The 12,676-nt window shown below is 39.0% G+C and overlaps 1 protein-coding gene across 1 annotated transcript; it reads right to left on the reverse strand.

Moving 5' to 3' along the window:
* Nucleotides 1-75: 75 nt before the first annotated feature.
* Nucleotides 76-12,566, reverse strand: LOC122407197 (uncharacterized). The gene is made up of 17 exons (XM_043413244.1): nt 8,051-12,566; nt 7,232-7,422; nt 6,881-7,079; nt 5,618-5,732; nt 5,255-5,498; nt 5,007-5,165; nt 4,779-4,863; nt 4,322-4,464; nt 4,052-4,206; nt 3,292-3,502; nt 2,637-3,045; nt 2,347-2,461; nt 1,672-1,918; nt 1,430-1,588; nt 962-1,046; nt 449-591; nt 76-362 (listed from the first exon to the last, which is right to left on the reverse strand). The coding sequence occupies exons 1-17, from the start codon at nt 8,118-8,120 to the stop codon at nt 213-215; spliced, it is 2,880 nt and encodes a 959-aa protein (XP_043269179.1). The 5' UTR covers nt 8,121-12,566; the 3' UTR covers nt 76-212.
* Between the last annotated feature and the right edge of the window lie 110 nt (nt 12,567-12,676).

Below are 12,676 nucleotides of genomic sequence, written 5' to 3' on the forward strand. Positions count from 1 at the left end.
TGAAATATCGACACACCACACAGTAGGAAAATCTAATTAATCATTGTTTATTCCAAAAAGCATGTGTTACAAATTGAACACAAAAAAAAGACACGTCATTTCGTATTGTATAAAAACATAACACACCGCAATAACACGAGCAATAATTCTTGGCTAGTACTGCTCCCCTGAATTTTCTTTTGTTTTCATTTAGAGCTCCACCATATTTTGACTCAGTACTGTTGAATCAACCGTAGAATTCTTTTGTAGAGAAGTTCTCTAACGTCACGAGCCCATATGAAATCCATATGATTAAATTTTCGGAAGGGTACTGCTTCCAAAATCGTGACATTGCTCAGAGATTCCGCCAAGTCGTAAATTTCCTAGAAAATCAAAGCAAAGCCCAAATAATTCCCTCGAGCTCTGACATACGAAATTATATGACTTTTGCAACTTTTATCATCGTTACCTCGACTGGTACAATTGCATCGTTTTTTCCATAAAATAATGCGACTGGTGCGGTTACTTTTTGCAACTCATAATTCGGTGCTTCTCTTTGTTTGTACCTGTCAAAATTCTCGGCAAGGCCGTAGTCGTATTGTTGAAATTCACCTGACAGCCCAAAGTTTCAATCTGAATCGTTACAGCTTTTCAAAAAACAACTAAATCGCGCAGCTTTGTTAAAAATTCGGTTGATTTTTAATGCCAACAATCATAGTCAATGACTTTTTCGTTCATTTGAACCTTTGCCAAAGTAATTCCATACACTTCTGTCTTATATCCCTGATCGTTTCAACAATAAAGTACTAACTCGAATAAAACAAACAGAATTTTGACTTCAATTTCAGTTTTTTTTAGAATTGGACAGCTCTCTGGTAAAATGGCCGTTTCGTGAACTTTGTTCATTGAAATTGAACGACGTTTGAAAATTGATCACTAAAAACGTAATTGCAGAATACCAAAGATTTTTTTAGCTTCGTACCTGACAGTATGTTTTGATGAAAGTGGGCCATCGTTCGTAGCGAAGTCCCGGCGGGAAAGGACGAGAAAAGATATGGCAGGAGACTCTGCAAAAAAAAAAGAAAAAAAAATAACGAAAAAATCGAAATGTTTTTTTTTCTACGAGCTCAATTTCTAAAAAACCTTCAGCTTATCGAAAAATCCAAATTTTAACTTTATTCAAATTCTACTTTGAGATTCTTGAAAAATCAATTAAAATTCACTTGAAAACGGTTCGATCGACATTGCGCGACCATCTTATTATCTCGCGTCGCTGTGCGACGGACTTTTTCGATACTCTGAGAAACAAAATTTACAGATTCACCGAAATTTCTTGTTGGCCAAAAAAAATCGTGGCGAACGAATTGGTTGGTGCAAGAAAATTTTTATTCGTTCATCGAATGATCGTTTTTTAGCTCAATGTAAATTTGATGTTTATCTGTCGACTCACCGAGTTCAGTTGTTCTCGATCTTCTCCGACTACCCCAAAGATCATGTTCAAGCAAGCGCTGTGTGAAACCGCGTCCTCGTTGCACCACTGTTCCGCTTGTTTTTTCAAGGCGGTCGTTTGAGGTAGAATTTCGTAGATTTCATTACGTTTTAATGTTTCCTATTGATAAATTCGTTAGTCCGACTTGACGAGTCTTCACAAATAAATGATTCGAGAACAGTTGAATATCGCTTTCTGTTCACCTGCAACGGGCAACCAGCTTGTTTGAATAACGCTTGCATCGCGTTCAGTTTGTGTTTCCAGCGCGTAACAGGAGCCAAGCTAACGAGTAACTTTATCCTCGAGTTGTACTCTGGTCGCAGCGACAACATAACATAAGCGATTGTTGCCCCCATCGAATGTCCGACGAAGCAGACCGCTTTTTGGCCGGTAATAAGGAGAACGTGATCGATCATTGAAGGTAAGTCGTAGTCGCCCATTTCATGGTAGCTGAGAGCGCGTCGAGCAAATGGATTGATCACATTTTGAGTAAACTTCCCAGTACAAAAAATGAGGCTGAAGTTTGCAACGTTGGAGTCCAACGAAATGGTGTAAAAAATCTCTCGAATAATTCCAGTAATTCTCTAATTTATAGTTTCACACCGATTTTGCAATAATTCGTAGCTTTTCAACTTACGTCAACGGTTTCGTGAAATAAAAAATTGGCCAATTGCAAATGTTTTTTTCGTAAATTTCGTTGGACTGCAACGTTGCAAACTTCAACGTCGCGACCAGTAAATTAATTTTGGTCAATGGAATTAGTTTCAGGCAATGGATCCCGCGGTGAAGACGAATCGATTTGAGATGGGGAATTCCCATCAACTGCCAGAAATGTTGGGTGCTTTTTTTTCGATCGTCGAAACTTCGATGAAAGTTACCTGAAATCCCAAAATTTAGGATCACTTGGCTTCTTATTTTGGTGAGTTCGACAATACGTGTTCCCTCTGACGTTACCGATCCACACATCGTAGCCAGCATCAACGAGCATGAAAGCTGAAAATTGTAGAGAATTCGAAAAATTAAACGGATCCGAAGCTCCGCGACACGACAGGGGAATAAAGTAAAAATTTTGTTCAATTCAGGAGTCTTCGTCGCTGCTATTCATTGATCTTGACCTCGAGAGCTCGGGCATTAATATTTCTTACGTTTCATTTATTTTCATATTTACAGAGATCATGGCTCGGTCCCATGAGCACGAAAGCATCGGAGGACCAGAGAACTCCATGCTGCAGGAAAACAACGGGCTTGTAATTGGATTCGGGCGAACTGGGACTCCCGGGCATGCGAAATAGACGTAAAAAATATCCATCCTCGGTCCTCAACGTGTGCTCTTCGACGGAATAACCATGACGTTTTATGAGACCGGCCTGAAAAGGAGAAGAATCGTTGTTTGTGATAAAGAAATTTGGCGATGAACATTTCACCGTAGTAAGCAAGCGTGTTAAAATTTTATCCACAAACTCGAAGGCTTCGTATTTACACACGCTTCTATGAGCAACTCGGACTTTGCTATCCTCGTAAAAAGTATGTTTTTCATGGTTGTGGCCTGATTTGATGGAATCTAATAGCGTTTCTGATCATTGATTAGTTGAAAAACACTCGTTTCATGGCGAAAGTTGTTTCAAATCACTCGGGCAACTTTGTAGAATTAGTGCAGTCGGAAAAGACTGTGGGCAGTATCAACATTACTCGTGCCTTCTCGCTGCCGTGGCCGAGTTGCTCATTCACAATGAATTTTTATTCAACTCCATTAAACTTAAAGCAAACTAAATATCTTCTGATCGTTAAATAACGAGATTACGCGATGTAATGACAGCACTTACGGTATCAAACGCTACGTAATCCTCGTCGACGACGCGTTTCGCGTTTCTCATTCCCGTCAATCGCAAACGAACTTCTCGGATAAAAGTAGCCCTAAAATTCTTCTCAACCGCACACACCAGTCCTGAGGTTATGCAGATCAGTAAGTGTCTCAATAAAACACGTTGACTCTTCATTTTCGTACTCCCTTTACGGTTTGTACATCGGAGCGGACTGTCGGACCAGCGAAAATCAGAGAAATATCTCGGTCGTGCCCCGCTGGAGACGGATATCACGTAATTCCACCATTTTTATTCATTTATTTATTGCAATATTGCCGTTTAATCGGGGTCCAAAGTTGCCATTACGTATCCCAGGTGCGGATATCGATACATGCCCTGCTCTTATTCGTCATTCTTGCCAGATTATTATTACCATTTTGTCAATTCATGAACTCGACTTTTTGTTGACAGAATTCGACAGTGAAAAACGCCACTTCTGGAGGAGGAGGAGCCAATTTCGTTCGAATACTACGAATTTCCGGAGAATCAGAAGAAATTGCGGACTCTCGGTACTGTGCTGCTATTAAATTAACGAGCAGATTTGGAAATGTTCGTTGAAAAATGAACAGCGAGCCATTTGCAACGGGGATGATTTTCGTATCTTAATAATGAACGAGTTCGTATGGGAAGTTTACATTGATGTGACAAAAATAATTCGAGTCCGTTGACTGGATGCTTTGACTGGCACATGGATATTCGAGATTATACTTTATTAACTAACTATCTCGAATACATTGAAAGAAGGCTTATTACTCTGTCGTACAATAATTCTTTAGCATCTTTTGCCCATACGAAATCGAAATGATTGAAGTTTTCGTATTCGACTGCTTCGAAGGTGACAACGTTTTGCAACCTTTTCGCCAACTCCGCGACATTCTGAAAGAACGGAGTGAGATTATCGTTGTTTTTTTGTTTCAATTTCAATTTCAAAATTTGTTTCAATGGCTATTGACTCGATGGGCTGGCGAATTGGTTTCTTTGCTGAAATCACCTTTTCGAACGAGCTAATGTCGCCTTTTCCGTAAATCAAAGCGACCGGTGCGGATATTTTTTTGAGGTCATAAATCGGTGGTTTCTTCTTTCCGTAGAGTCTGAAGTTGTGGGCGTAGCCGAAATCGTATTTTCCAAAGGTACCTGTGACGCAACGAACAAGTTTGATTCGAGGCAGAGAACGATGACGGTTTTTTCCGGAATTCACAATTTTCTATTTTCTGCGTAAAGGAACGAGCTGAATTCCTCAAATCGTTTATCCACGCACACATACGGAAAATAGTGATAATGCTACTCTGTTCGAGCTCGGAAACTGATAATTATCCAAGTAACCGTGTCGGCATGGTATACGCAACTTTCAACGGTAAATAAACTCTCCCAATTCTCCATCGGATCGAAGCAATCTACAATTGAATAAATAATTGAGAACGATTTGGAAGAATTTTACAAGACTTCACCTGACTTTATATTCTGGTAATAATGAAACAACGACGCGGTTGATCCACCAGCCGGAAAATGTGAAAAGATGTAAGGCATTGCGGTCTGCAAAAGGAGCATATGAAAACGTGCGTCTTTATTTCTCAGATTGTTTTTCGGGCGTAAAAACTTAAAAATCAGAGAATTAATGAGCTCAAAATTCAAGCGCTTCTCATTCGAGCGAACATCATTCTCCCCGTTAAACTTACAGAGTTTAGCTGATCAGGATCATGTCCAGCCAGGATTGAAATCAGCAGTTTGCAAAAGGGTTGAGCAAACGATCCATCGCTGCACAAGACCCGGGCCATCCTGGCACTGTACGTCGTTTGTGGCAACAACTCGTAGATTCCATGCTCATCGAATATATTCTGCTCGAGCGACGAACAATCCGATTTTAAACTTCATCGTCTCGACAAATTTGTACTATTTTCTTGATTCATATGAAATCTTAACTCACCTGGAGTACCCGTACAACATTATCGTTAAGGGTAAGGGTTTTGGGAGGCTCTTTCCAAATTGCTACAGGCGCAAGACTCACAACAATACTCATTTTTTCATTATACTCCGGTTTTTCAGATAACAAAACATAAGCCATCGTCGTTCCCATCGAGTGTCCGATGTAAGAGAGTGACGTGCTGTTCGTATATTCGAGAATGTAATCGATCATCATTGGAAGATCGAGCACCCCATGTTCGTGGTAACTGAATGGAAGTTACATTTTTCTCAATTCAGTTCAATTATTCAATTGCTTTATCCTCGAATCGAAGAGGCTATTTTTTGGATTATTTTCCCTCGAACACAATGCGGATTAAGGTATTACCTGAAGCTCCAAAATTGTGGATCGCGAGTTGATAACTGTTTGTGGGATCTGCCGTAACTGTTGCCTCGCAAATTACCGATCCAAACGTCGTATCCTTCATCAGCTAATAAAAAAGCTGCACCGAAAAAAATCTATTTATTGATTCTTTGAAATGATGAGGGAACGACGTGAGAAGAGAAATTTCCCTCGAAAAGTGGCTGGATTGAAACAAAACACAGAAACTGGTCGAAAGCTCTCGTCAAAGTTGTTAAACAAAAAAAAATCATTTCGAAGGACAATTTTGACCTCTCAGAGTCATTCTCCCCTGCGATTCTGCAATATTTTAGTAAAATCCAGGGAGAATCTTCGCATCGTTTCCTCACCATTATTACGAAGTGAATCTACGGATGATAAGCAATAAAAATGCATTTGAATTGCGAATCGTGAGTTAGGAACGGAAGAAGAACCCACGACAAAATCGATCTAGCAACTGACGTGCGAGAGCCTACAAAATGAGATCTTCGAGGCACGACATAGCTATTCAGAAAATGTGTCACGCGTGCTTTTGTTGCGAGGAGAGCATTGAAATCGATTCACTGATGAATCTTGTAGGTTTTTGCCTCTCTCTCTAAATGACTCAACTGAATTGAGATAAAAAATATACAATAAAAAAATGATAATAATACACGTAATGAGGCACTACAAACTTTGGCCCCGAACCCGTCTGTCTTGATTACCTCGAACAAGACAATTTCATTGTAAACTACCATTTCAGATTTTCAAACTTAACTAATCGACGACGATCATCTAAATTTTTCAAGCTGACCAATTGCGCCCAAGATGCACAAATCTTATGAAAATTTTAACGATCAATTTGTAAAGGAAATAAAATACGCGGTACGATGGAGAATTTTTTTTTTTTTTTTTTTATAACGACAATATCGACATGGCTCGCAGGTTGCGTAAATCATTCTTAACAGAAAAGAATGACAAAGCTGTCTAATTTATTCATGAACTTGTAGGGAAAAAAAAATATTTACGCGATACGGAAGTTCATGTTTTTTCAGTGGCTCATTCAATCGATGCCCTTGAAGTCCACTTTTTGTCAGCAGTTTTCTTAAATCTGATGATCAATATTTTTCTACCGATAAGTCATTGCATTTCAAAGTTAACCTTCACCTTCTCGCAGTTGGGAACATTTCCGGGTTGTTTTATTGGTCTTAATCATGATGAAATGAGTAGTCATTGGACTTAGTGGATGGAGCGTCGTCGATATAATATTACCCAAATCTTTTCCGGGTCCGAAAAGGACCCAAGTATCCGAAGACGCGAATAATCCATGTTGTAGAAATACGACCGGCTTTCCTTGTTTTTCTGGAGATGCTGGACTTGCATAAATCCGGAAAATAATAATATTGTAATCGTCCAAAGTCGTGATATTATGGTCGTCGCTAGAATATCCGTATTTCTCAACCATGCCAACCTGTCGATAAAACAAAGTATTCAGTCATTTTTCACTAAATCGCTGTGTACATTTATCCGAATGAGCTGTCAAGGACTGAACCATTGTTTCAGCTACGAAATCAAATCAAATCCGAAACAATAGAAAAAAAAAAAAAAAAAAAAAATACTTGCAGTATCCAAAACAGCAAACTCGTCGCCACGAGCCTCTTCAATGTTTCTGACCCTGTTGACGGTGGGATTGCGAGGAAAAAAATAATCCTCGATGAATTTGAAGCACGTGGCGTTCCATGGGAGAATAAAACACACGAGAAACAGAACACCGGTATTCATGATGGGTTCTCGTTTCCAGTATGAAAACTTAACTGTGTAAAATCAATACAGGATTACTCAGCTTCGAGTTGGCATTGGCGAAAAAAAAAACCAGTTCTGAGTTCAGTTTTCTTGGAAAATGTCACGAGAATAACCGACTATCCAGAAAAACACATTTTTATCCTGCTTTTATGTTGCAAAGTATCAATTAATATTAATTATAAATGAATTTTGAGTATGACGAATTAATCGAATTGAATTGTTTTGAATAATCATATCATGAATTCGAACATTATAAAATTAAAATTGATTTTGTGTCAATAATGTCTGATGATCGTTTCATCAAACTGTTTTGGTTAAAATGCACCACGAATAATCGATTTATTGAAGATAATCACTTTGTCTTATTGACTCTTTGAACGTTCATCATCAATCTTATCGTGGACCGTGGTATTCGATCAATGAATCGTTACTTTTATCTGACCAGCTGTCAACTAGAATTTCACTATGAAGAAGACAAAGGAAACAAAAGGATCCTTAAATTATCAATGAAACGATTCCATTACGATAAATACAAATTGGTCTTAATAAAATCTGAATAAAATAAAACGGAATTTTGACAAAACAACAAATTAAATATTGCACCATTGTTTATTACATTCTAACAGTAAAAATGTTCACCCCAATGAGCAATAAATTTATAACGAAATAAATAAATCACGAACAAGTACGAATGTTTGCCAAGTTTCATCCGAAATTGAGTTCGCACCGAGTGTAATTAAATTTGCATTCACAATGTTTGTTCTCAATATCCCAATAAATTTATTAATTGCACATTCTTCATCGATTTAAAATTTTATTATTCGCGCAGGTGGAACTGCTATTCTGACCGACGCGAGCTCATAAACTGTCAACAAAAGGTCGTAGAAAAACTTTGCCTGCTCGGATAAGAAGGCCCTCGTCATCAAACTCAGAAATTTCCCCCACCCCGTTTATCTACGAGATCCCCAGAGAAGCCCTCTTTACATATCGGAGCTCGACGACGTTTTATTTTGTCATTCTTCTTCTTCGTTTCCTCGCATCTTCCACACCTGTAACCACTAGCTTGCTACCGAGGAATATGATGGGCCCGAAACGGCTCTGAGAATAACATTTCTGTGTGTACAAAACTCGGGGAGTGAGAAGCGCGAATAAAAAACACTAAAATCGCCAATTTTCGACAACGTATTCAAATACCTGTCATAAATCGCGTCCTAATCTTCTCGAAGATCTGACAAAAGTTTTCCAAGGTCTCCGAGACATTTAATTCGCTGATGAATTACTTGTTGCTCAAGGACAAACCATTCACGAAAAGTCAGTGGCTCGATCGGACGACGTGACTACAAATATTTTCGTACGAGTTTCTCATTTCGTGTACTCTGAAATCTAATAACCGAAACGTGTAAAAAATTGAATGGAGTACGAAATTCATTCGGCGTTGAAATCTTTATTGAAGAACATACGGATTTTATCACACAGACGTCGAATAATTGTGCCCACAGTATCGTGAAATTTTTCTCTGTATAGCTCACATAATTTGAAGCTGGAATATCCGACCATTATCGCCAGTAAATATGAAAATTTTTCCATGATGATTCAAGAGAATCGTATAATGATTAACAAACATGAGAAAGGTTTGCTTAATGAGATGAGACGAATGAGATATTCGGTAAATTTAACGATCCCGAAAATACGATCGACGTGCAATTTTTTTGTTTAATACCGATAAATCAGTCGACTGCACGATGACAATTCAAGGATCTCAGAAGGTACAGAAGCTAAGTGAGTTTGTTTAATCATAGAATTAAGACGGATGAGTGATTATCAAAAAGAAAAATGCGTCGAAATAATCGTGCAACCGAAACGGAGGATTCGTCGTTTCAGAAGCACCTCATTTTATTCATCATTTCTCACTCGCTTCCAACCGCTGTGAGTGTTCAATGAACATTCGTACCTCTATGAACCGACGAAACTTCACGCGTCATTCATTATAATATTAAAAAAAAAAACATAATTACTCAACCGAAAAACTACTCGGTCATTATTTTTTCTCATCCAGATAGAAATGAGCCTCACTTCAGTATTTTACAGTAATTGGCAAAAAAAAAGGCTCGAAACATGTGCAAAAATATATTGTGGAGCCTTGAACCGCGTAGTGCATTAATTAACAAAATTATCTTGAACAGAGCGTTGACCTTTTTTTCAACATTTAACTTATTTTGCGGACAGACATTGTTTTTCGAGTTTGATTAACCAAATTGGAATTAGGTGAGTGCAAAATTACACGACTCTCCGAATTATGCGAACCGATAACATCGTCGAGCAAACGAATATTCGAAGCGAACTTTCGTCTCGTAATGACGCGAGATAACACCTGTAAACAGATGCTGTATCTACTGTCAATATTTAACAACACGGTAGTGAAGCGTGATGCAATAAACGACGTAATTATATCCTTTGAAGTGTAAACAATAAATTCTGTCGATTTGCAGATAATAATTGAAGGATAAAGAATTTCCGCGATCAGTAGGCTTTGTTGGAGCATCCGAGTTTCAAGTTCTGAAAATAAATAAAATATTTTTTTTCGTTACTTCGACGAATTCTTTTTCCTGTTTCAAATCGAAAGGATCTCAAATTTATAAACGAAGCTGGATCGAAAAAACTCGATTTTTTTATATTGCGAACCATCAACTGGAAACTACTTGATATTATTTGCACGCAACATGTCGTGATTGATTTAAAATTTCCATAAACTTTTTATCCATTTTGCCGTTTCGTTTTTTACTTCATAGCGTTTTTATTCCTGATCATTTACGTAACGGAATATGATCATAAAATTAGTATTAAAGTATTCTCTTTGGTGTTGATAAACGAATAGAACAGCGCAGTTTAAACCTTATCGGCGCATTAATAATGTTTACAACAAAGTTTTGTATGGGAAAAAAAGGTTGGAAACATTTTCGATTCTGAATTGAATTTTGTGTTCTGTCATTGAGAACGAAATAAGGAGCAGCAACAAATTTCTATTTCTCGATGGTACTTTCGCTCTCGTTTCTTAGGGTCGGTAGCGTCGTCTCAATCTTCCGTCGAGAATTTCTCTTTCCGCAAACTCTCCTTGTTAGCTGGTTAAGGAGGAGCTATTAATAGATCGACAAGTGTTACGAGGCTTTAAAGAAATGGAATAGAGTGTCTCGGAGAGCGGTTACAATACGGACATTCTCGATCGGTCCTCGATATCCCCTTTTTCCATCGTGTTAGGCTCCGAGCAGGAGGAACTTGGGGGATCGATGCTTTATCGCAGCCTCCAGTTTGGAGCACGGAGCGGCAACGATCGTAATCGAGGAACGAACATCTTTCTGATCTACGTCAGTGAGAAATTTCTGCATCGAGCGACTAGCGCATAAATAATAACGAGAAAAACGGAGAGCGAAAAAAATCAAGGTCCGACCTTGTACCAATTTTCTCGATGTTTTCGTTCCATATAAATCGAGTTTAATAATAAATCTTCTCGCGGGATACATCGAAGGCGGAAGAAAGTCGGCTTCGTACGACGAGTTATAAGTTACGTATACATTTACGTACTGAGACATTGATACGATGAAAAAAGGAAGAAAAAAAGAAAACTGCTACTGAGTGGCCGGCGTGGTCGACCTTGAAAAAATGTGGAGCATTCAGGCTCCTATCCGTGGTTAGTGTCGATCGAGTGTGCGTTCGTCTCGTCGTGGATCGAGGATAATTGGATCACGAACAGCATCGAATCTTCGGTCTTATTTTCGGATAATAAACCGAACCGCATCGTTATTTCTTCGTATCTCGTTCGTCGTACCCCCGGGTTCAAGAACTCGAGGCGCCTTGATAAGAAAATTTAAATCCACTGCTCCGCATCATCTGCATAAAATAAAATAACAATTAAATTACTCCATCCATATTTTTTCGTAGTTTGTTTGCACGGTTCAAGAAATTAGGGTCATTTTTATCTCCACGAGGAAACTCGTGCCTCGTTTCTACTGAATACGAAAAAAATTGTTAGCGTCTCGACAGAGATAACAGCCTTTGCCAAAAGATCTAAATTCAGCGATCTTGCTCATTGAATATGCAGGAAAAAAACACGTGATACAAAACGCTGGCAATAATTTCTGTTTGGAATAGGAGGAAATGCAAAAACGTCCTGTCTTTATTTCATCCTCGTCGATCCTGTCTATTTTAATAAATCACTGCAGTCTCCAAATCGTGAGAGGATTGCTAAGATTTTTGTTTCCCGAGGAGAGGGAGGCTGCGCTCTTCCCCGACGACAATGTTCGATAACGTGCTACGTGGGGATACATGCATCGCGAATCGTACAAAGAACTAATAAAAAATCAAATAAATTTGACGATGCAAAGGATTCAGGATGGAATTCCACCGCGTGTAGTTTCCAGTTTACAAAAGAAAACACGAACTCGAATGAGAGAGGAAACATTCGTCAGGAAACGTACAGCTCCCCGAGTCCCGTTGAGCTTTTATTTATGCGATTGTATTATTTACGAGTTTTGTCGTCGTCGTTGTCGTCGGGATTTTTCGTGAGCGTGAGGTAGGGCGGTAAGACGCGTCCGTATAAAACTGCCGAGAGCTTTCGATTTCGGTTCATTGACGGGTTGATTATCGTTCTACTCGGAACATTAAGAAAGTTCATTGAGAAGCTGATAAGTTGGCCCCGGAGGAAAAATATTGGGATCTGACGTTCCGTGGTGCGACATCAGTTTCCGCGGATCCGACACATCGAACCGGTAAATAGAGTGAAAATAGATCGAGCTCGTTTTTTTTATTTTTCTAACGTGAATTTCCGGTGGAGGATGAAATCGAACGAATCAGTTAGATCTTTGGTGTCGCACGACTCGATTCATCATTATCTAACCCGTTACGTTATTACCAGTTTGTGCAGGAATAAACGCAGAAAAAGCGTCGATACGTTCGTGGAAAGAAATCCTTCGCAGTGCTTCGTCTACGAATAAACAATGAAGACGATTCTCGTGTTCCTGTTGCTCCTTGTACACGTATTCGCCGCACCGTGGTTCGATCTTTTCGGCACTAATTATTCGTACAACAGAAGACCGGTTCGTCCAAAGCCACCAAATCGCCAAGGGAAAAATGGAAAAGAAAGATGGAAGGAAATCTGCCGAGTTCATAATCCGATCGGTATTTCTTATCCCGGACAAATTCCTGTTCCCGCGGTGCCATCGTGTCCTTTTTGATATGTTTCAATTTGACGTTTGTGTGTGTGTGTGTGTT

Source organism: Venturia canescens, chromosome 2, assembly GCF_019457755.1.
Source record: "Venturia canescens isolate UGA chromosome 2, ASM1945775v1, whole genome shotgun sequence".
In the NCBI taxonomy this organism is placed as follows: Eukaryota; Metazoa; Arthropoda; class Insecta; order Hymenoptera; family Ichneumonidae; genus Venturia; species Venturia canescens.